Source organism: Natator depressus, chromosome 1 (genome assembly GCF_965152275.1).
Source record: "Natator depressus isolate rNatDep1 chromosome 1, rNatDep2.hap1, whole genome shotgun sequence".
Classification (NCBI taxonomy): Eukaryota; Metazoa; Chordata; order Testudines; family Cheloniidae; genus Natator; species Natator depressus.
The window spans coordinates 16,360,411-16,382,171 of NC_134234.1; the positions used below are offsets into that span (position 1 = coordinate 16,360,411).

Here is a 21,761-nt window from a genome sequence, read left to right on the forward strand (position 1 = left end):
GGAGCAGCTGTCAGGCCAGGGGCCGCCGGAGCTGGTGGCCCCTGCTCCGGTGGCCCCTGAACAGCTGACCGGCAGCCAGCCCAGCCCTGGGGCCGCCAAAGCAGTGGCTGGGGTTGGGTCAGCCCCTGCCACAAGAGCAGCAGTAGTCAGCCCAGCGGGGCTGGAGCAGCTGCAAGCCTCATCAGCACTCTCTTTGCCCCTGCTCAGGAACAGGTCACAAGCTTCTGTGAATTTTTGTTTATTGCCCACGACCTGTCCCTGACTTTTACTAAAAATACCCATGACAGAATCGTAGCCTTACTTATCAACAGTGTTCAAACTGGACACAGGCCTGACCCCAAATTTAAGATCCAGGCCCCAGAGAGTGGGTGGTACTCCTGATCCAAAATCAAAGCTGGATCCTAAGCCTGCAGTTGATTCCTATCCCTGTGATAGGCCACACACAATCTCCAGATCCAAACATGAATCACTTTGAGGACGTTCTATGGTCTGTATTAGCCAGGAGGTCATCGTGGTCCCCTTTGGTCTTTGAATTTAGGAATCTGTGATTACATGTGAAGTTTAGGGGTTTTGAAATCCAAATGTAGAATCCACCTGTACTAGAAACACATGCCTTGAGATTTCCAGGCCGTTCATTTGAATGCAGAGTCCAGGGCCTTGGCAGTGGTGAGACAGGGCATTTACTCACATGCATTCCTTTCAACTTGTACAGTGGCGAGTCTGGTGCAGGGAAGACGGAGAGCACTAAACTGATCCTGCAGTTCCTGGCTGCTATCAGCGGGCAGCATTCCTGGATTGAGCAGCAGGTGCTGGAGGCAAACCCCATTTTAGAAGGTGAGCCTTGAAAAGACGGTGGGTGGAGGGAAACACTTCTGCTATTAATAATATGGAGGGGGCTAAGATTAAACTGCATTCCCAATAATTGCTTTACAGCAGGAGCCAGAATTGCAAGAGCTCAACACCTGCCCCTGGGATCAGACTTTCAAAAGGGCTCAACCCTAGAGGTGGTCAGAAAATAGATTTTCCATCGTGTGGAAAAAAAAAAAATAGAGATTTCAGCATTTTTCTCCTCCCTAACTGGAACAAAATGCCAAAATGTTTTGAAATTTTTTACTAACTGAAATTCCATGAAAATTTCATGTCAGGTCAATCAAAACATTTTGTTTTGATGCATTCACAGCTTTTCGTTTTGTTTTCAACCCTTTTTTCTTTTAAAAAGATGTTTATATATAAAATTAAGAAACTGCTAAACAAAAAGCAGTTTTGAAACAGAAAATCAAAAGGGTCGATGTTTTCAAAATGTTTTTTTCCAATTTTTTTTCCTAGATGAAATATAGTCAAAATTCGTACAATATTGGGAGGGGGGAAAAAGGGAGGGCTTAATTGAAGCTGCATTTTCCAACAGAAAACTGTTTCGACAAAAATTTTCCAGTCGTCTCTACTCAACGTACAGTATACAGAGCTGTTCTGAAAATCTGCGTGCTTCTTCTGGTGCAGAAATGGGCCCTGTGCTCTTCTTAAAATCTGTCACCATCCTGATGTAGACACGCTGCTCAACTAACAGCTGCGAAGGTTTTGCTCGGTTGTGATTCCGTACAGCACCTTCCATTGGTTTCGCTCACTGGTTAACATGAGCCTGTGTTTAACTTGATCAACGCCTCAGAACCAAACGCTTTGTAGTAGAAAAAGTAATAATAGCTATTCCACCTTGTGCTTTGATCAGGTTTGAACGCTTTAAGCTGCTTGTATGATAACACAGCTTTCTGGTTCTAGAAAGCTGCTGTGGAATGAATGTGGAGAGCCAGAATTCTGAGTGAGTCAGGAGGAATAAACAAAAGAGTTCAAGGAAGATTCAAGACATAAGGAAGGCCAGATTGTCAGCCCTGTATTTACATAGGTGAGCAGGGACTCCCATGAATAGTCCGATTGACTTCAGCGGCACTAGTTTTGTGAGTTAACTGCTCATTGCCGTGAATACGGATTCACAGTCTTGCCCCAAAAGATGGTTGCAACTTAGAGTTGGGGGCCCGGTTCTGCCACCCTGATTCAAGTCGAGTGATACCTTACTCAGCAACTAGTCCTGTTGAAATCAATGGGAGTGCACACGTCGTAAGATAACTACTCTGCAAGAACAATGAGGAGTCCTTGTGGCACCTTAGAGACTAATAAATTTGGGCTTTTGTTTGGGGATAATCTTACCCACTTGGTAAAGCAACTCCCATCTTTTCATATGCTGAGTATTTATACCTCTCTACTGTATTTTCCACTCCAAGCATCTGATGAAGTGGGTTTTAGCCCACAAAAGCTTATGACCAAATAAATTTGTTAGTCTCTAACGTGCCACAAGGACTCCTTGTTGTTCTTGCTGTTACAGACTAACACGGCTACCACTCTGATACTCTGCAAGAGTAAGGGTGGCAGGGTCTGGCCCAGCATCATTGAAAACATTGGGCAAGAGTCCGACGTCCTCACTCAATAGTGCTTTACTTCAAAAGGAGTCAATAGGAGTTTGTGTTACTAAACCAGAGCAAGGGTGCCAGAATCTGGCCCAGTGTTACTGAGATTCTAAAACGCTGCCATGTGCCATGCCAGCTGTGATAGGCACCCTGGTGGACAGGCACATAACAAGATCAACAGCTTATTTCAGTCGGAACAGACTTGATCGAATGAAGTAATAAGACTTAGAGGGGAGTTTTGTCTGTCTAGGAGATTCAGGTTTGGGCCTTTAATTTGTGGGTTAAACTAATTATCTTTCTGAAAAAAGAAAAGGAGTGCTTGTGGCATCTTAGAGACTAACAAATTTATTTGAGCATAAGCTTTCCTGAGCTACAGCTCACTTCATTGGATGCATTCAGTGGAAAATACAGTGGGGAGATTTATATACACAGAGAACATGAACAATAGGTGTTACCATACACACTGTAACGAGAGTGATCAGGTAAGGTGAGCTATTATCAGCAGGAGAGCGAGGGGGGGCAGGAAAAAAACCTTTTGTAGTGAAAATCAAGGTGGGCCATTTCCAGCGGGGGGGGGGGGAATAAACATGGGGAAATAGTTTTACTTTGTGTAATGACCCATCCACTCCCAGTCTTTATTCAAGCCTAAGTTAATTGTATTCAGTTTGCAAATTAATTCCAATTCAGCAGTCTCTCATTGGAGTCTGTTTTTGACATTTTTTTGTTGAAGAATTGCCTCTTTTAGGTCTGTAATCGAGTGACCAAAGAGATTGAAGTGTTCTCCGACTGGTTTTTGAACGTTATAATTCTTGACATCTGATTTGTGTCCATTTATTCTTTTACGTAGAGACTGTCCAGTTTGGCCAATGTACATGGCAGAAGGGCATTGCTGGCACATGATGGCATATATCACATTGGTAGATGTGCAGGTGAATGAGCCTCTGATAGTGTGGCTGATGTGATTAGGCCCTAGGATGGTGTCCCCTGAATAGATATGTGGACACAGTTGGCAACGGGCTTTGTTGCAAGGATAGGTTCCTGAGTTAGTGGTTTTGTTGTGTGGTGTGGGGTTGCTGGTGAGTATTTGCTTCAGGTTGGGGGGCTGCCTGTAAGCAAGGACTGGCCTGTCTCCCAAGATCTGTGAGAGTGATGGGTCATCCTTCAGGATAGGTTGTAGATCCTTGATGATGCGTTGGAGAGGTTTTAGCTGGGGGCTGAAGGTGATGGCTAGTGGCGTTCTGTTATTTTCTTTGTTGGGCCTGTCCTGTAGTAGGTAACTTCTGGGTACACTTCTGGCTCTGTCAATCTGTTTCTTCACTTCAGCAGGTGGGTATTGTCGTTGTAAGAATGCTTGATAGAGATCTTGTAGGCGTTTGTCTCTGTCTGAGGGGTTGGAGCAAATGCGGTTGTATCGTAGAGCTTGGCTATAGACAATGGATCGTGTGGTGTGGTCTGGATGAAAACTGGAGGCAAGTAGGTCGACATAGCAGTCAGTAGGTTTCCGGTATAGGGTGGTGTTTATGTGACCATCGCTTATTAGCACCGTAGTGTCCAGGAAGTGGATCTCTTGTGTGGACTGGTCCAGGCTGAGGTTGATGGTGGGATGGAAATTGTTGAAATCATGGTGGAATTCCTCAAGGGCTTCTTTTCCATGGGTCCAGATGATGAAGATGTCATCAATGTAGCGCAAGTAGAGTAGGGGCATTAGGGGACGAGAGCTGAGGAAGTGTTGTTCTAAGTCAGCCATAAAAATGTTGGCATACTGTGGAGCCATGCGGGTACCCATGGCAGTGCCGCTGATTTGAAGGTATACATTGTCCCCAAATGTGAAATAGTTATGGGTGAGGACAAAGTCACAAAGTTCAGCCACCAGGTTTGCCGTGACATTATCGGGGATACTGTTCCTGACGGCTTGTAGTCCATCTTTGTGTGGAATGTTGGTGTAGAGGGCTTCTACATCCATAGTGGCCAGGATGGTGTTTTCAGGAAGATCACCGATGGATTGTAGTTTCCTCAGGAAGTCAGTGGTGTCTTGAAGATAGCTGGGAGTGCTGGTAGCGTAGGGCCTGAGGAGGGAGTCTACATAACCAGACAATCCTGCTGTCAGGGTGCCAATGCCTGAGATGATGGGGCGTCCAGGATTTCCAGGTTTATGGATCTTGGGTAGCAGATAGAATACTCCTGGTCGGGGTTCCAGGGGTGTGTCTGTGTGGATTTGTTCTTGTGCTTTTTCAGGGAGTTTCTTGAGCAAATGGTGTAGTTTCTTTTGGTAGCCCTCAGTGGGATCAGAGGGTAAAACTATTTCCCCATGTTTATTTTCGCCCCGCACTGTTCCTCAGACATTCTTGTCAACTGCTGGAAATGGCCCACCTTGATTATCACTACAAAAGGTTTTTTTCTCCCCGCTCTCCTGTTGATAATAGCTCACTTTACCTGATCACTCTTGTTACAGTGTGTATGGTAACACCCATTGTTTCATGTTCTTTGTGTATATAAATCTCCCCACTGTATTTTCCACTGAATGCATCCAATGAAGTGAACTGTAGCTCACGAAAGCTTATGCTCAAATAAATTTGTTAGTCTCTAAGGTGCCACAAGTCCTCCTTTTCTTTTTGCTGATACAGACTAACACGGTTGCTCCTCTGAAACCTATCTTTCTGAAGTTACAATTACAGGAGAGGCTTGAAGCTGTTAGAAAAAGAGCATTATTGTACTGGTCAGCACAGGACTGAACTTGATGGAACTCCTGTGGAGTTACCCTTGTTAGAGCTCTGCACTAACCTCCCGCTCTAATGTGACATATGACAAATTATTTTAATAGGTGCTCTTTTTATGGGGATATCTGTAGCCAAAATTTCAGAAAAAGCCTTTCTTTCATGGTTGTAGAAATAAAACAGACATTAAGGTCAGTGTGATTTTTCCATTCAGGTTTCTATGTATATAGATCTTGCTGTGATCTGGAGGATGCACTTGGTTTGAGGCCTATATTCCTTAAATTAATATCTGAATTAATTAATCTCTATCGTGCTGATTTGTATTGTTTGTTGAACATGGGCTTCCTCTGGTGGTTGGTGTAGCACCCGCATATTTCCCTGGATGACCCACCATTCCTTTCTGTCCCACAGGCCAAATCGCATTCTCGTGTTCTTATCGTCCTCCACCTCACCACCTGCAGTCTCCCCCTTTTGACCTCACCCCACTAAAGTCTATCCAAAATGCTACTGCCAAAATCATCTCTCACCCATCACTTAGCTCAGATCACCCCCTTCTCCTTGAGCTGACAAATGTCTCTTTCTTCACACTGTCTCCTATGCTCCCCATAAACATCGCCATTTTTTCTGCCCTGGATTGGATTGGGATGTATGACCTACAGGTGAAAGGCTCTGCAACCTGGTACCAATCCCCTGAGCCATCCTTGCTCCATTTTGTGTCTTGTTTTTGTTGCCCTAGATGAGACAGATTCCTTCCTGAGTCTGGGTACAGATCTCACCTCTGCCATATTGTGTTGCTTATTCACAGCTTTTGGAAATGCGAAGACGATTCGTAATGACAACTCCAGCCGATTTGGTAAATACATCGACATCCATTTCAACAAGCGGGGAGCCATCGAAGGGGCAAAGATTGAGCAGTACCTGCTGGAGAAATCTCGAGTCTGCAGACAGGTGAGGCTGCTGAGAAAAGGCAGGGGTGTGTATTGGTCTTTCCTTTGTTTGGCTATCGGCAGGCTCATCCTCCTAGCGGAACTGATTCCCTCCTCTTCTGCTCCAGGCCCAGGATGAGCGGAATTACCATGTATTTTACTGTATGCTGAAAGGAATGACACCAGAACAGAAAAAGAAGCTGGGCCTTGGGAAAGCCACTGATTATAACTACCTCGCTATGGTAAGAACAGCAGAGCAAGATCTTGGGAAGAACAGCTTAGGCCTTGTGACGTGTCCTGCTTACCTTTGTATATAAGGGAGTTACAACCAGAGCTGCGAGAAATGTTCCCTAATCTGAAACTGTGTCGGACCCACATGGAAACTTTGAGGTTTGTTGCAAACTTGAGACCCAGCCTAAAGGTCTATGGTAGCTCTGCTCCTGCAGGAGTGAGCCCCACAGCCTTAGATTAGCAGCTGAAGAAGTCCTGTCTCCTGCATGTAGGGGCTTCTCTACTTCCATTGTTCCTGAGGAGTGGGACAGTTGAGGTGCTGCTTTTAGGTATGCTCGGCCCAGACCATTTAAAGTGTATTTGGAAACAAGGGTTGAGACCTTAAGTGTGACATGATGTTCTAGCAGAAGGCAGTGGAACGAGTGGAGACCAGGGCTGATGAGCACGCCGTGATCTGTGTTCTGAGGAGGCATGCTGCTGCAGTCTGCACTAGCTGGCTATTTCCCAGGGCTGGTGCTTTCAAGCCCAAGTAGATCTCACCGCCATAACCCAAGTGGGAGGTGGCAAAGGCATGTGTAATCAAGTTATCATCAGCATGGGTAGGACAGTTGGAGATGGTGGAAGGTGATCCTTGCAACCCAGTATCAGTGAGGAGTCCAGAAGGGGAGGACTCCTGTACTGCAGTCTGTCTTGACCATTTTTGGCCATGTGTCCCAGATCAAAGGGGACCTGTGACGTGTTTTCTTCTGTCGCTATCTTGCTAGGGTTTAATGTCGGTCAGCCCTTTCTCATCCATATGCTGATCTCAGCCAGACATTGGGACAGATGGATGGCAGTGTTGTCATTGTAGGTTGCAGGTCTGTTTGGACCGTACTTTTGTAGAATACTTACAGTAGGGCCAAATCCAGAGGTCCATAGTCAGTTTTCACTCATTCATTGCTTAGAAAAGGTCCATGGACTTCAGCGGAAACTTAGCTGAGTGAGAACTGAGGATTTATCTCATAATATGAGATTTTTTTCAATTGACTTTAGTGGGGAGAATGCGAGGGCCCAATATACAATATGGCTACAGATTTCTGTATCTGTGCTCTTATTGCACATACACTGCTTCTTGCATGCACTGCATACACTGTGTCACTGCCCTTCCTTCCCAGGGTAACTGCACTACCTGTGATGGCAGAGACGATAGTAAGGAGTATGCAAACATTCGCTCTGCAATGAAAGTCCTGATGTTCACTGACACGGAGAACTGGGAGATCTCAAAGCTTCTAGCAGCCATATTGCATATGGGGAATTTGCGGTATGAAGGTAAGTGGAAAATAGTTGCATATTTATTTACTTTAAATGCCGAACTATCTCGGATGCTGATACATCGTCCAGGTGCCAAGGCCGGTGAGATAATCAAAATACCTAGCTCTTGTCTAGTACTTTTCATCTGTTGCTCTCAAAGTGCATTACAAAGGAGGTCAGTAGCATTATCCCTGTTTTACAGATGGGGAAACTGAGGCACAGGGAGGGGAAGTGACTTGCCCAAGGTCACCTAGCAGGTCAGTGTCAGAGCCAGGAAGAGAACCCAGATCTCCTCACTCCCAGTCTAGTGCCCTGCCCACTAGCCACACTGCCTAAAGACAGAGTCTCTGCCCAAAGAGCTTGCAGCTGGAATTGAATTTGTACCTTGAATTTCATACATACTGAGCCCCCAAAATTGTGCTTGATGTCAGTGGTAGCAGCAAGTGTTCAGCACCTCTGAAAATCAGCCTGGAGCAGAATCTATCTATCTACCTACCCCACAAAAGTCTGTGGTCCTTAATACAATGGTATCTCACCACCTTACAATCTCTAATCAGCGGTATCAAACTCATTCCATATGGCTGGCCTGATCCGATACCCTACCATTTGGCATGGGCCACATTCAGCAGAAGTGATTCAAATAGAAATAGATTAATATAAAACATGTTGGCAATTACTTTCATTTATTGTATGCCCCTCCAGCACCTCTTAAATGCAACCATGTGGTTCTACACCTGTACATGAGGTCCTGCTGGATTGCCACGCCGGAGTCAGGACTATGGGCATGTAATTTGTAGATTGCACCAGTGTGTTGTGCTCTAACTTCCCCAGGTGGAACCTGCTGGTGTGCACTAAATGTTCCTTAGTGTCCTGTTTGAAACAGGATTATATCAATGCACACTAGCAGGTCTACACGGGGCGGTTAGAGTGAAGCACGCTGGTGCACTCTGCAAATCACACCCCTGTTGTGAGGACTCTGGGGTTGTGTAGACAAGCCCACAGATCCATGGAGAGTCGGCGGGCCGGATGAATCTGTTCGTCTGGCTGGATCCAGCCCACGGGTCGTACGTTTGAAACCCCAGCCTGATGTATTGATCCTCACAACCCCCTGTGAGGCAGGGCAGTGCTGTTATCCCATTTGCCACCTGGAGATCTGAGGCACAGAGAGCCTAAGGGTAACACTTTCCAAAAGCACCTCAGACTTATTTTCAGAAGTGACTTAGGAACTTAGGAGAAACAACACCGCTGACAGTCAATGGGATTTACTCACCTAAGTGCCTAAATCACTTTTACAATGAGATTGAGGCTCCTAAATCAGTTAGGCATTGAGAGACTGAGCGCCGCCACCACACCTAAATGCCTTTAAAATCGGGGCCTAAGTGACTTGCCCAAGGGTCAATAGGAAGCCTGTGTCAGAGCAGGGATTTTAACTAAGCCCAAGGCTAATGTGCTGCTATCAGACCATCTTTCCTCTCCTTTTTAAAGGCCCTGTTGTGCCCAGCTAGCATGTGGGTGTGATGGGGGTGGTGCCTTTCCCCTACCCTGTGCCACTTTCTTAAAGGTCAGGCACTTCTGAAACCCCTCCCTACTCTTCTGTGCAGTGGGAGGAGGCAGGATCATGGCCTTGCCTCCCTCTGCACTGTGCCATGGAACGGGACCATTGATGCTCAGGGAATGAGCCTCACCCCAGGAAGGGTGAAGGGGTGTAGCAGCAAGGACCTGCATCGGGAGCTACGAGAGGAGTTTGGCCTCCTCAGCCCCAGGGATGGTGCAGCTCCTCACTGTCCCTAGCTGAGCCATACATTACAAGCTTCTGATCTAATCCATTCTTTGAGACTGAGTTTGGGTGTACGGTGAGTGGCAGTCAGAAGTGGTCAGATGCAGCACCCTGGCAGGGAGCACTCCGTAACCTAGATGAAAAGGGACTGACCACACAGGCAGCTTCTGCCCATGTCTTCTCTGTGACTTTCCCCATGCAGCACGGATGTACGATAACCTGGATGCTTGCGAGGTTGTTCGCTCTGCGTCGTTAATCACTGCAGCTTCGTTACTGGAGGTCAGTTGCTCTTCTGTCATATTATCTTGTTTGTTTCTTCCTGGGATTGCTTATTCCTTATATTATGATAGTGCCCAGAGACCCTGATCTAATCAGGACCCATTGTGTAGGGTGCTTTGCTAACAGAGGTAGAAGCAGTCTCTGCTCATGAGGAACGTAGAGAGCCCAATTGCCGTTTGTGATCCAGCTGCTTTACCCTAGTCTGACAGCCTAAAGTGGGTGCACACTGATTGAAACCTCTCCCCGGGGAAAACCCCAGGCATAAGGAGGTTCCCCTGGTGACATATACTTGCTGGAATGGCCCACACCTTTTGTAGCTCCGACCATTGGGCTCCTGACCCCTAGAGAGTGATGCATAGGTTAGAGCAGCCCTGAGGTCGCTCTCATTTACATCCAGGGTTGGGCATGCCCCTGGCAAGATTGAGACTACAGGGTACTGTAAAGTTACTCAGGTGTATAAGTATTTGCAGGATCAGGCCTATAAACCCCAGGAAAAGTGGTTTTGTTGTTCTAGGTGCTCTCATCACATTCCAGTTACACCTTGCACTAATGTGCAGTAGCACTTCACAGGTTAAAAGGGCTTTACAAACATGAACTAATCCATCCCTGCAAAAACCTCTGTGGCATAAATGAGTGGATGTTAGCTCCCGGCTGTGGCTGGGTAAACCAAGGCAGAAAGGTTGAGTGAGTCACCCAAGGGACTGACAGTGGAGGGAGTCAGTGTCTGAGCTGAGATTGGAGCTCAGGAGTTCTTCGCTCCCAGCCCTGCGACCGGGCCAGTAGACCACATCTTTGCAAAGAGCTGTTTGTGTTCTGAATCAATCAGCTGTACGTGTTTTTGTACCATGCTCAGGTGGACCCTCAGGATGTGATGAACTGCCTTACTAGCCGCACAATAATCACGAGAGGAGAGACCGTCTCCACCCCGCTCAGCATGGAGCAGGCGCTGGATGTGAGGGACGCTTTTGTCAAGGTAACACCCAATGTGCGCTCATTCTGGCGTTTTCTTTTTAAAACGTACACCCGCCCGTTTTCGAACTGATTTAGATTCTCCATCACTAGGAAGTCATTGATCTCAATCGGGGCATCAGTTGCTAGGTGGAATTCTCTGGCCTATGTTATGCAGGAGGTCAGATTAGACCTAATGGTCCAGTCTGACCTTGCCATCTATGACTCTGTGTTAGTGCCAGTTATGGGGAGCACATAGAGAGCTGTCTCATGAGCTGAGATGGGCCTATGCCAGAACCCCTGGCTTCTTGAGGTTTCAAATCTGGACCTGAGCCCATCTGGACTCAAACAGCATCCAAATTTAGCTCTTGGGGTCTGTCTCTGTAATTGGTTGAACCAGCACCATGAGTCTGAGCTCTTCTGAACCTCAAGGAAGTGCAACAGACCCAAACCCAAGGTCAGATCCTTAGCTGGTGTAAAACAGAGTGGCTCCAGTGCCACCAGTCGCCCCCAGAGCTGCATGTTATGCTTCGGGCTTATCTGCAACAGTGAGTTAAAGAAAGACAGACAGCATAGAAATAGTATGCTGTGAGTAGGTCTGTGTAGCATCAGAAAGGACACAGCACCATGGGGATTCAGGGCAATGAAGGCTTGTGTTATGGTGTGAAGGAGGCCTGGTGTTTGCTTCACAACATAGGGTGTACCACAAACAGTGCCCTGATCCTCGGTGGCAAGTGCGGACCTACCCTACCCCCTAGCTCCGGGCTCAGGTACAGCAGGTCATGTCCTTGGACTGCCTGACTGGCGTGCAATGAGGATGCCCCCACCCTGCAAAGTTCAGATCTGTCTCCACTTCCTCCAGGTTTGTGGGGATTTGAATCTGAGGTTTTAGATCAGGTCCATCTCTGTGTAGTACTACCTTGGATTATGTGACACAAGGTGATGCCTGCAGTCCCAGGAATGCTGAGGCAGCGCCCATTAACTCTGGCTGGCTGCTGCTGTGCCATTTAAGGAAGCAGGGTCTTACTGAGGCAGGACTTCCTTTATTTACATAGCAATGTAGCACCTCTGCTGATCTGCATGCGGTAGATAGAAGTCCAGGAGGATTGTTTAGAGGTGTGGGCAGCCTGTGATAAATGGATATTTCAACACCTGATCTTAAATAGAAATTGCATCCTGCAATGCAAACTAGAGATGGACCTGTAGCACATAGTTTGCACCCAGAGCCAAGGCCACCGAAGTCTGGGTGTATTCAGATCTGGGATTTTGCGCTGGGCTGTCTTTAATATAAACCTGCAAGCTGCATGTTCCTGGGCTGCAAGCTGGGCAACTGAAGCTTTAAGACACCTGTTCTGTGTTAATGACTGCCACTCTGAAGCAATCACCTTGCTGTGGAATGTGTCCTTTGGGGGAAAGTCTAGTTTGTGGGGCTTGTACTGGAGAGGGGATGTCACCACAGGTTGCAGGCCAGCAGGGTGAACAATAGCCATGTGTCACCGAGCTCCATCTCTTTGATGATTCAGGGAATCTACGGGCGGCTTTTCGTGTGGATTGTGGAGAAGATCAATGCTGCCATTTACAGGCCTCCCTCCCACGAACTACAGAGTGTCAGGAGGTCCATTGGTCTTCTCGATATCTTCGGCTTTGAGAACTTCACTGTGAACAGGTACAAATCCTGAGACGCCATTGCAGAGCCCTGTCTCCAGCTGCCTGCACCTTGGACCTGCAGTCAACCCACCTCACAGGCTAAGCAGGGGTAGGCTGGATAGGTGACCTCCAAAGGTGACGTGTATGGTGCTAGGGTCTGAGCAGCTGGTGCTCTTCCTTTTGAGTGGCCTAAAGTGCTTGTGAGTATCCCGTAGAGCATATGAAGTGAAGGGATGAACAGCTAGGTGGAAATCAGGGGCATACACTGAATCTAATCTGGTTTTGTCAACCTCATCTCTCCAGTTTCGAGCAGCTCTGCATCAACTTTGCAAACGAGAACCTCCAGCAGTTCTTCGTGCGCCATGTCTTCAAGCTGGAGCAGGAGGAGTACAACCTGGAGAACATTAACTGGCAGCACATAGAGTTCACCGACAACCAGGATGCCTTGGACATGATCGCCATCAAACCCATGAATATCATATCACTCATTGACGAGGAGAGCAAGTTCCCCAAGGTATGTTTGGGGCCAACCATTCATCCTAGCCACTCCATCAGTTTCACCTCTCTGTGTGTTGTTAAACTGACTTTGAGTTTTACGGTTTCAAAATTACGACACAAGTTTCATGCGAACCAATTTTAGCCAATGGGCTGATATGGTGTCATCTGTGTGTTCAGTATTACCACTGTGCAATTGGTCACTTCAGTCACATGGTATTGTTTCTCTTCCCTGATTGCATGACTGCAACTTTAATAAAAAGTGGGGAAGCCATCCTATATATAGCCCTATATCATATATCTACCAAGTGCATTTGTGACAGCTGCCTTCTTGGTTGACACACCAGAGACCGAACCAGAGCTAAAAGCACAGCTTCAGAGAAAGAGCTGACCCTATCTAGGTGGGGGTGTAAAAGACTTTTATTATCTGCAGATCAGGCACAGAGGAGTTTAGGTTCCATATTTGTTGCCTTTACTGGCATCTCAAGTTTTCTTTCACCCTTTGTCACTGTTGCAAACAAACTCATATTTATGGTGGTGGAGGGTGTACGTAGAACAGCCTTGTTAGGGAATGGTGTGGTCAGATTGTTTCTATTTTAAATTACTCTCCTCACGTTTTCTCCCCGTGTTTCTCTCATTGAAACAAACTCTTATCCCACTGCCCTAATGAAAAAGAAACACAATGGTTATTTGAGAACTATTTTAATGGGACAAGAATTGGCCTTTTTCTTACTTATGCAGGGTACAGATACCACAATGCTGCACAAGCTGAATTCCCAGCACAAGCTAAACACCAACTACATCCCGCCGAAGAATAACCATGAAACCCAGTTTGGCATTAACCACTTTGCTGGTGTTGTCTACTATGAAACCAAAGGTATCTGTTGTTGTGGGCTGGCTTTAGGGAGCTGCTTGCTTAGGGTGGGGGAGAGGGACAGGGCGGGTTTCCATTGTAGAACCCTCAGCTCTGTGGATGCCGTTTGTTATGACAAGGGAGCCAGAGGCACTGAGAGGGGAGTATCCTGGAAATATTAATGATTTGTGCTGTCATTCCTGCCCGGTTTGTTTCCCGTTATTTCCTTTCTTTGTGTGTGGGTCTGTGTTTAAAATGCCAGGCAAAGACCGATTTTGGCCACCTACTGGGATGAGAAGAAAAGAACTTTGGCTAGCATTTCTACCCCTTATTGCCAAAAGTTAAACATCTAAACGCTGCAGTGAGAATGATCATTTTTCTTTCCTCCTCTCCTTCCAGGCTTTTTTGCAGGGCCGGGTCTGTAGGTGTCTGTCTACTGCTTAGCACAAGGGTGACCTGATCCCACTTGTAGGCCCTACTGCAATACAAATAAATAAAAATAAATTGGAGTGTACTTAGTGTGACTACCCCTTACACCAAACCCGCCGGGTGCCAGCAGCATGCCTGGTGTACCACAACTCAGAGGCAAGCCCTGTAAGTGCTTCAGCAGCTAGGGCCATGTAGGCGCTAGCCCTGGTGGGTCCCAGTAACCACTCAGACGTGGCTAAGGGAAAGGGTATATTGTTAGGGCTGGCAGGAAAGGGGAAGGTTGTAGATACCTTAGGTACGGAGGCTAAAACAATCACAGTTCAAGGTCAGAAACAGCAGTAAATGTGTGGGTCCATGGGGCAATCCACTTGCAGGTCAGGGCTCTGCAGGCATAGTGCCTGGGGTCCCCTCTCCTGCCCAGTCTCTATTCCAGCAAACAGGAGCTCACAGGTTTCCAGCCTGGGCTCAGTTAATGTCTCTCACTGGGGGCCCCACTGTGCTGACTCTCTGTCCAGCTGTTGCTGCTTTCCCATAAGTCCCACTCAGACCTGCACCCAGCACTGATGTGTGGCCCTCACAACCTGTTCTACCCACGCCTCTGTGCACAGCTCCTGGGGCTTCTCTCCAGCTCTCCGCCGTCATTCGGCTCCCACTCACAAACAGAGCCCAGCCACCTTCTGGTTCAGCACCTTTCCCCTTACCAGGCATGGGGAAAAGAAAGCGCAGGGGGCTGATGGGAGTCACAGGAGGCTTCAGTTGCTTTCCAAAAAACCAAAAATTTAAAGTATTTTTTTAAAGAACTAAAATCCTTAAAAGTCACTTCTTCCTTCTGACCATACCTGAGGTCGGGTTTGATGGCCAGGAGTTCCAATGTTTTTGCTAAAACGTTTCAGAGTAAGCCCATTTGTACAGTGGGTGTACGGACTGAGCAGCACTAGCATATACAGCTGTAAGTCTGCTTCTTCACTGACCACTTTGGGCTGTGTGATGGGGTCAGGACTCAACACCGCTGGCGCCTCCCGCTGATTGCCCCGGGAATTAGCTCCTGTCAGCTGCGGAGCACCCTTGGCGCGTGGTGGCTCGCCCGTTGTCTGCTCTGCTGCCTTGAAACCCGGGTTGCTCCCCGCTCGGTGGTGTCCTCTTCGGGACACTGCCCTCCAGCTGTGTCCACTGTTCCAGTCTCACCCTCTTCCGGCAAGTCTTTCAGCTTGCACCTGCCTCAGTGGCCAACCACAACCCCAAAGTCTAGCCCCTTACTTCAGGAGCAGATTGCAGTCTGTCTTGGCCCCACTCCCCTGTAGCCAGGTGCAGTGTAAGGGAGGGACCCAGGCCAACTCGCTACTCTGGGTCCCGACCCAGGGACCCTCTTGCGGAAGCCTCCCTCTGCCCTCCTTCTCTCCCCTCTTGTCCGACTGTGTTCCCTGGGCCACTTCCCCTTTGGCCCTATGCACCTTCTCGACCCTTTTTAGCAGGGCCCGCAGCCTGGCAGGTAACTGGGCCTCTGCTCCCCCGAGCCTGCCCAGCACTGCTCTGTCCAAGGTGCTACCTCCCTCACCTCAGGAGCCAGTCCTCCCTTGCTAGCCAGGGAGAGACTGCCCTCTCCTCTGCTAGGCAGCCTTTATATAGGACCCGGCCCGGCCCTGATTGGCTGCCTCTCCCTTTACCCTGATTGGCTCTCCACAGGCCCTTGTTGATTGGCGGCTGGTCTGCACAGCTTCTCTGGCCTGTTCTAGCTCTTTTTCTCATGGAGTGGGGCAGCCGCCCCACTACAGGCTGGATTTTCAAAATGTGCTGTGTGATGCAGTGCTTTTGTGCTCTATCGTTTGTTCATACGAATGACATGGTTACACGCCTGAGCCCAACTGGCCCATTAATGCCAACGCAAGTGGCTGAGGCGTATGGAAATTCAGTCATTTGCACATGGAAGTAAATGCCCTGTGCATACAAAGGATGTGTTCTCAACCCAGGTTAGCTAACCCCTGTTAACCCACATGGGTTAAAATAGTAGTGAAGACACAGCAACTCTGCTCTGAACGCGGGTTATAGCTGAGACTGGGGTTGAATTTGAGCTGCTAGCCTGAGTTAAATGCCAGGTTGCCATGTTTTTGCTGCTATTTTAACCCCAGTTAAATGTCTTGAGTGAAGAACACACCTTTTTTTGCAGTGTAGACGTACCCGAAGTTATGCATGCACAAGGAGTCTCATAGTCTCTTCAACTCAGCCTCACACCACATCTGCCCTTCCTCCTCTCCCTCTTCTCCCCTGATCTGTCCCCCTCACCTCTCTCCCTTCCAATGTCTTTCCATTTAGCTGATCCCTTCCTATCTAACCCCATGCGAAAACACAGTTATGGCACAAACATAGTTTGCCACCATCACATCATTCACTGTCTACTCCTCTGTGTGTGCCTAGCACAATGGGACCGCATCCGTGGCTGGTCCCTAAGTACCACCATAACTGTGATTATAATTAATAAGAATAACAAAGGGAAGCTGAGGGTCAATTTTTCATTGGCACTTCTTGATCCTTAAGGGCCTGATCCAAAGCTTGTTGAAGGCAAGAGAAAGACTGTCATTGACTCATTGACAGAACAAGGAGCAATGGTCTCAAGTTGCAGTGAGGGAGGTCTAGGTTGGATATTAGGAAACACTATTTCACTAGGAGGGTGGTGAAGCACTGGAATGGGTTACCTAGGGAGGTGGTGGAATCTCCATCCTTAGAGGTTTTTAAGGCCCGGCTTGACAAAGCCCTGGCTGGGATGATTTAGTTGGGGATTGGTCCTGCTTTGAGCAGGGGGTTGGACTAGATGACTTCCTGAGGTCCCTTCCAACCCTAATCTTCTATGATTCTGTGACTCCAACAGGCTTTGGATCAAGCTGTAAGTGTCTGCAATACGATCAGGCTGCAAAGTGACTGAACAGCTGGCTGCAGGACATATTTTAGCTCATGTTTCACTCTGCCACCTAACACACATGTTCTTCCTTTGTTCCTGTAGGGTTTTTGGAGAAAAACAGGGACACGCTTCATGGAGACATCATTCAGCTGGTCCATTCCTCGAAAAACAAATTTATCAAGCAAATCTTCCAAGCAGACGTGGCTATGGTAACACGCCTAGGAAGATACTTAATTGTCCGATCTCATGTAGTTGGGATTCCTGGGTGGAGAGGGAAAATTTGCAAGGAAACCTACAGAAGTGATACTATGTCTTGCATACTCCAAAGCTGTTTTTGTAATGGATTAACGTAGTATTAGCATGGGGTCCTAGACACAATCACTCTAGTAGTCGCAGCTCAGCAGGACCATTCATAAAATATTGTTATCTAGCTCATCACCTAGATAATGCAGTGATTGGCATGATAGATATTAATTATTTTTATTATTTTATTTCATTCTACAAGTATGAAAGGTCTATAGATAGCTAATGCTGCATAGCAGACCAGATATCCAAAAAACAAAACCAAATCTTTGCTCTGAACATTAAAGTCTTAGGTCACAGACAGGTCCAGAACAGTTACTATCCAGAGCAACAATGAAATGACACCATCGCTAGATATTAAGCCAAGGAAGCACTAAGGGGAGGACTGGGGGAGGGGCTGGCGAGAAGTGAGGGTCTCCAAACAATGGAAGCGGAGAGACAAGTCACCGTTTCTGCTTTTCTTAAAGGTGAACTATAAAGCTTACATCCCCAGAACACTGCCCACGGAGAGAATATAATGTATTCCCTCCAGACAAACCACAGTGCTAATGGGTTGGTTGTTAAGGTTGTGAGGGGAAGCACTGAAGAGTTGGAACTTCCTAATGTGGAGGTTGCAGACACAACCTTAACTCTTGTGAGTATGTGTCACTACGACACGAGCTTTACTTATGGGATCATAGAGTATGTCTCAAACAATACTATGAGAGACATTTTTTCTTGAGCAAGGTGAGCATCTACAATCCCCAGAGACTCTTCTGGGAGCTCAATAACCCTGCGTCCCAAAGTAAAGGAAAAACAGCTTTTCGTGATTATTATTGGCTTTTGATATGTAAAATGTCATTGGACGTCACTGGACGTCTTGTCATTGGATGTCTACATGTATATTCCCTGTGGGCAAATCCTGCAATCCAAAACTGCAGGACAGCAGAAGATTTAGGGATAACATTTTCAACAGCAACTAAGGACCAGATTTAGGTGCCAAACGATGCAGATAGGCGCCTAGTGGGGATTTTCAATGGCGCCTAGGTGCCTAACATGCATTGGTTTCAATGGGTCTTAGGTGCCTAGGCCCTTCTGAAAATCCCGCTAGGTGCCTAGCTCCATCTTTAGACACCTAAACAGATTTGATGCCTAACTCCAGTTGATCTCTATGGGAATTAGGTGCTTAAGAAGTTTAGGCACTTTTAAAGAGCTCACTGTAAGTGCCTAGGTCACTTTTGAAAATGGGACTGAGGCTCCTAAGTCATCTAGGCAGTTCTGAAAGATTTGCCCTTAGCATGATAGTTCTGCTCCCACTGAAATCAACAGCAAAGCTCCCATTGACTTCAGGGGAGCAACATCAAGAATATAGGCCCCAATTCAGTTAGGTGCTGAAGTAAATGTCTAACTTTCAGCACACAAGTAGCCCTACTGACCTCGATGAGACGACTCGTGTACTTAAAGTAACACACATGCTTACGTACTTTGCTGTGTTTTCTTTTCATATTTTTGTTTGTTCTTTTTTTATCATCCTGAAAAACTTGGCAGTTCACCTTAGAGATGATTCTTGCTTGTTTGGGGTGTGGGGAGGCAGCATAAATTTAAACTTTCGTAATCCACAGGATCAATAAAACAGATCCTTTCGGGCTTGCACGGCTGTCCAGACTTCTTCAGTGACACCTTTAGCCAGTTATCGCCCCCTAAATTCTAGTCCACACTCTTCAGCAAATTCTAAACAAAATATTGGCGATCCATTTCAGCAGAGTTGAGCTGCGTACGCAAGCTTGGCATTGTCTCAAATGTAAGAATAGAGAACTGTTAGAGCATCAAATGACTTTCTTGAAAATAACCCCTTCTTGGATAGTTTTAGCTTTCTGTGGTGGTCCTCTGAATCTGTCCCTGGTATCAGTCTCTGCTCCCTGGTATTTTAATGATGACTGCTCTTGGGTTTTTTGGAGTAAGGATATGTCTGCACTGCAAATTAAGGTGTAATGGTAGCACAGGTTGGCAGACCTCCACTAGCTTTAATATGGCCAGCGGGAGCAAAAATAATGTAGACATGGGGTATGAGCTTCAGTGGAGGCTAGCTGCCCAAATAGAAGCCTACCAGATACCCTAGGTACGTACTCAGGGGGCTAGTCTGGGCCAAGGTTCTCTGCTATTGTTACCCATGCTAATGAGATCAAAGCTAGCACAGGTATGCCCAGCTGAGCTACAGTTGCACCTTAATTTGTGGTGTGGACATACTCTATGAGATTTGAAAACACCTGTCCGATATGGGACTGGAGGAGGAGAAATTGTTGCATTACAGCCAGAGACGACCCCAGCCTGCCGATAGTTGGGGGGCATTGTGAGGGCAGCAGGCCTCAGAAGTGTTACTGAACGTGCTCGGTCTGTGTGAGCATGCTCAGTACAAGCCAAACAGCAAATCTGGGGTGGCACATGACCCCACATGCTCCCCCTGTTTGCAGTCCACTTAAAGTGGCCCTACATAACATAGTTTGGGAAGTAGCCTCTGATACCCAAATCCAGCTTTTGACCTTAAAAATATCATGCAACAAAACTGCAAAGAGATTAATTTTTTAATGGTTTGAACTGCTTTTGATTTTTTCTTTCAGTAACCGTAAGCTTTTGCAATGCAGCAGAGTTGTGCACAAACGATAAAGGCATGGCTGATTTGGGCTGGGATTTCCTTCTTGTTCCCTCTGGTGCTGAGCATTGGTGAGACAATCTCTGGATGTACCTTCCAGAAGAGACTCATATAGGAGTTGCCATAACAGATAAAGCCACTGGTCAATCAAATCTAGCATCCTGTATCCAGCAGTGACCAATTTTTGATGCTTTGGAGCAAGCTAGATAACTTACGTACCTAGCCAAATGTATCTAAAAGCGGCTCGCAGATGGAAACCATGACGATGCCTGGAGGCATGACATTTGATTAGCTTAGTCTCAGTGCACAGGGAACTTTGGATGCTGCAAACTGAGTATTGCTATAACACAGTGCAATTTTAGGCCCTAATCCACCAAGTGTTAATGCATGTGAGTAGCTTTATGCCCAGTTGTGTTAAGTTATTCACGTGTGTGTTTGCAGAATTGGGGCCTTTCTTTGTACAGTGTCTCTCATACAGCTCAGTCCTGCAAGGCATTGGATTTAGTCGGAGTTGAGGACGTGGAGTACCTCCCAGGATTGGGGTCTGCACCAAAGCACTTAGACTCATAGGCCTGGTCTACATTACACAGTTCGGTCGACATAAGGCAGCTTACATCGACCTAAGTATGTCAGTGTACACTCTACAGCCTTGTCCCGCCGACGTAAGTGCGCTACTACACTGACATTATAACTCCACCTCAGTGGCGGAACTAGGATAGGAAAACTGGGTGGGCCCCGGCTTTCAGGTGGGCGGCAATGACAGGGGATTATGGTTTTGTGGGATGCTGGGCCAGGACAAGTGGGGATCCCTCCCCACCCCTTCCTCCTGCAATCCACCCTCCCCACCCCTGCTCCTGCCAGGGAAATGTGGTTGGGGTTTGGGGGCTTGCCCCATCCCCCAGTCCGGTGCTCCTGCCGGGGAGCTGGTCCCGGAGTGGGGGCTTGCTCTGCTCGGTGCTCCTGCCAGAGAGTAGGGTCAGGGCGCAGTTTGGGTGGGCTTGGATGCTAAGTGGGTGGGCCATGGCCCACCCAGGCCCCCTCATGGCTATGCTCCTGCTCCACCCCCACGAAAGGTGTAGGGCTTATATCGGTGTAGTTAAGGCAATGCAGAGTCGGTGTAGACACTATGTTACTTACCTCAGCTGTTGGCTTTCTTGACAAGGAAACTGGGCTGTTAGAGCCCGACTGCCCCTGGCTTCTCGCTCAGGGAGCTGAGAGGCCTGGGAGACTGTCCCCCGCTCCCGGCAGGGAACGGAGAGGCGAGAGCCTGGGGGGCAGCTGGGCTCCCAGCAAGCAGCTGCATGGAGCTGAGAGCCCTGGCTCTCAGCCCTCCACACTGCCCCTCTTCAGTCGGTGAAAGTGCTCCTGGTGAAGACGCACGCCTCCCGCGGAAGGAAGGTAATGTGGCCATCTGCTGCGGTGGCTGTAAGTCAGCCTAATATAGGTCGACTTAAGTCTGTAGTGTAGACAGGCCCTTAGACTTTAAGGCCAGAAGGGACCATCATGATTATCTAGTCGCACCTCCTGCACATTGCAGGCCACAGAACCTCACCCATCCACTCCTGTAATAGACCCACAACCTCTGGCTGAGTTACTGAAGGCCTCAAATCATGATTTAAAGACTTCAAGTTACAGAGACTCCACCATTTACACTAGTTTAAACCAGAAAGTTACCCCTGCCCCACACTGCAGAGGAAGGCAAAAAAAAAAAAATCAAAAACCCGGGGTCTCTGCCAATCTGACACAGGGGAAAATTCCTTCCCGACCCCAACTATGGCGATCAGTTAGACCCTGAGCATGTCGGCAAGACCCACCAGCCAGACACTTGGGAAAGAATTCTCTGTAGTGACTCATTGCCTTCCCCATCTAGTGTCCCATCCCTAGCCTTTGG

At 47.6% G+C, this 21,761-nt stretch overlaps 1 protein-coding gene across 1 annotated transcript in view; it reads left to right on the forward strand.

Annotated features, from left to right (window-relative positions):
* Nucleotides 1–21,761, forward strand: part of MYO7A (myosin VIIA) — a 183,785-nt gene that overhangs the window by 89,292 nt on the left and 72,732 nt on the right. The window contains exons 7-16 of the mRNA XM_074955335.1: nt 713–834; nt 5,976–6,118; nt 6,225–6,338; nt 7,482–7,635; nt 9,597–9,673; nt 10,527–10,646; nt 12,145–12,287; nt 12,572–12,782; nt 13,505–13,640; nt 17,041–17,147. Of these exons, the coding sequence (XP_074811436.1) occupies nt 713–834; nt 5,976–6,118; nt 6,225–6,338; nt 7,482–7,635; nt 9,597–9,673; nt 10,527–10,646; nt 12,145–12,287; nt 12,572–12,782; nt 13,505–13,640; nt 17,041–17,147 (1,327 nt within the window). The remainder of the gene's footprint in view (nt 1–712; nt 835–5,975; nt 6,119–6,224; nt 6,339–7,481; nt 7,636–9,596; nt 9,674–10,526; nt 10,647–12,144; nt 12,288–12,571; nt 12,783–13,504; nt 13,641–17,040; nt 17,148–21,761) is intronic.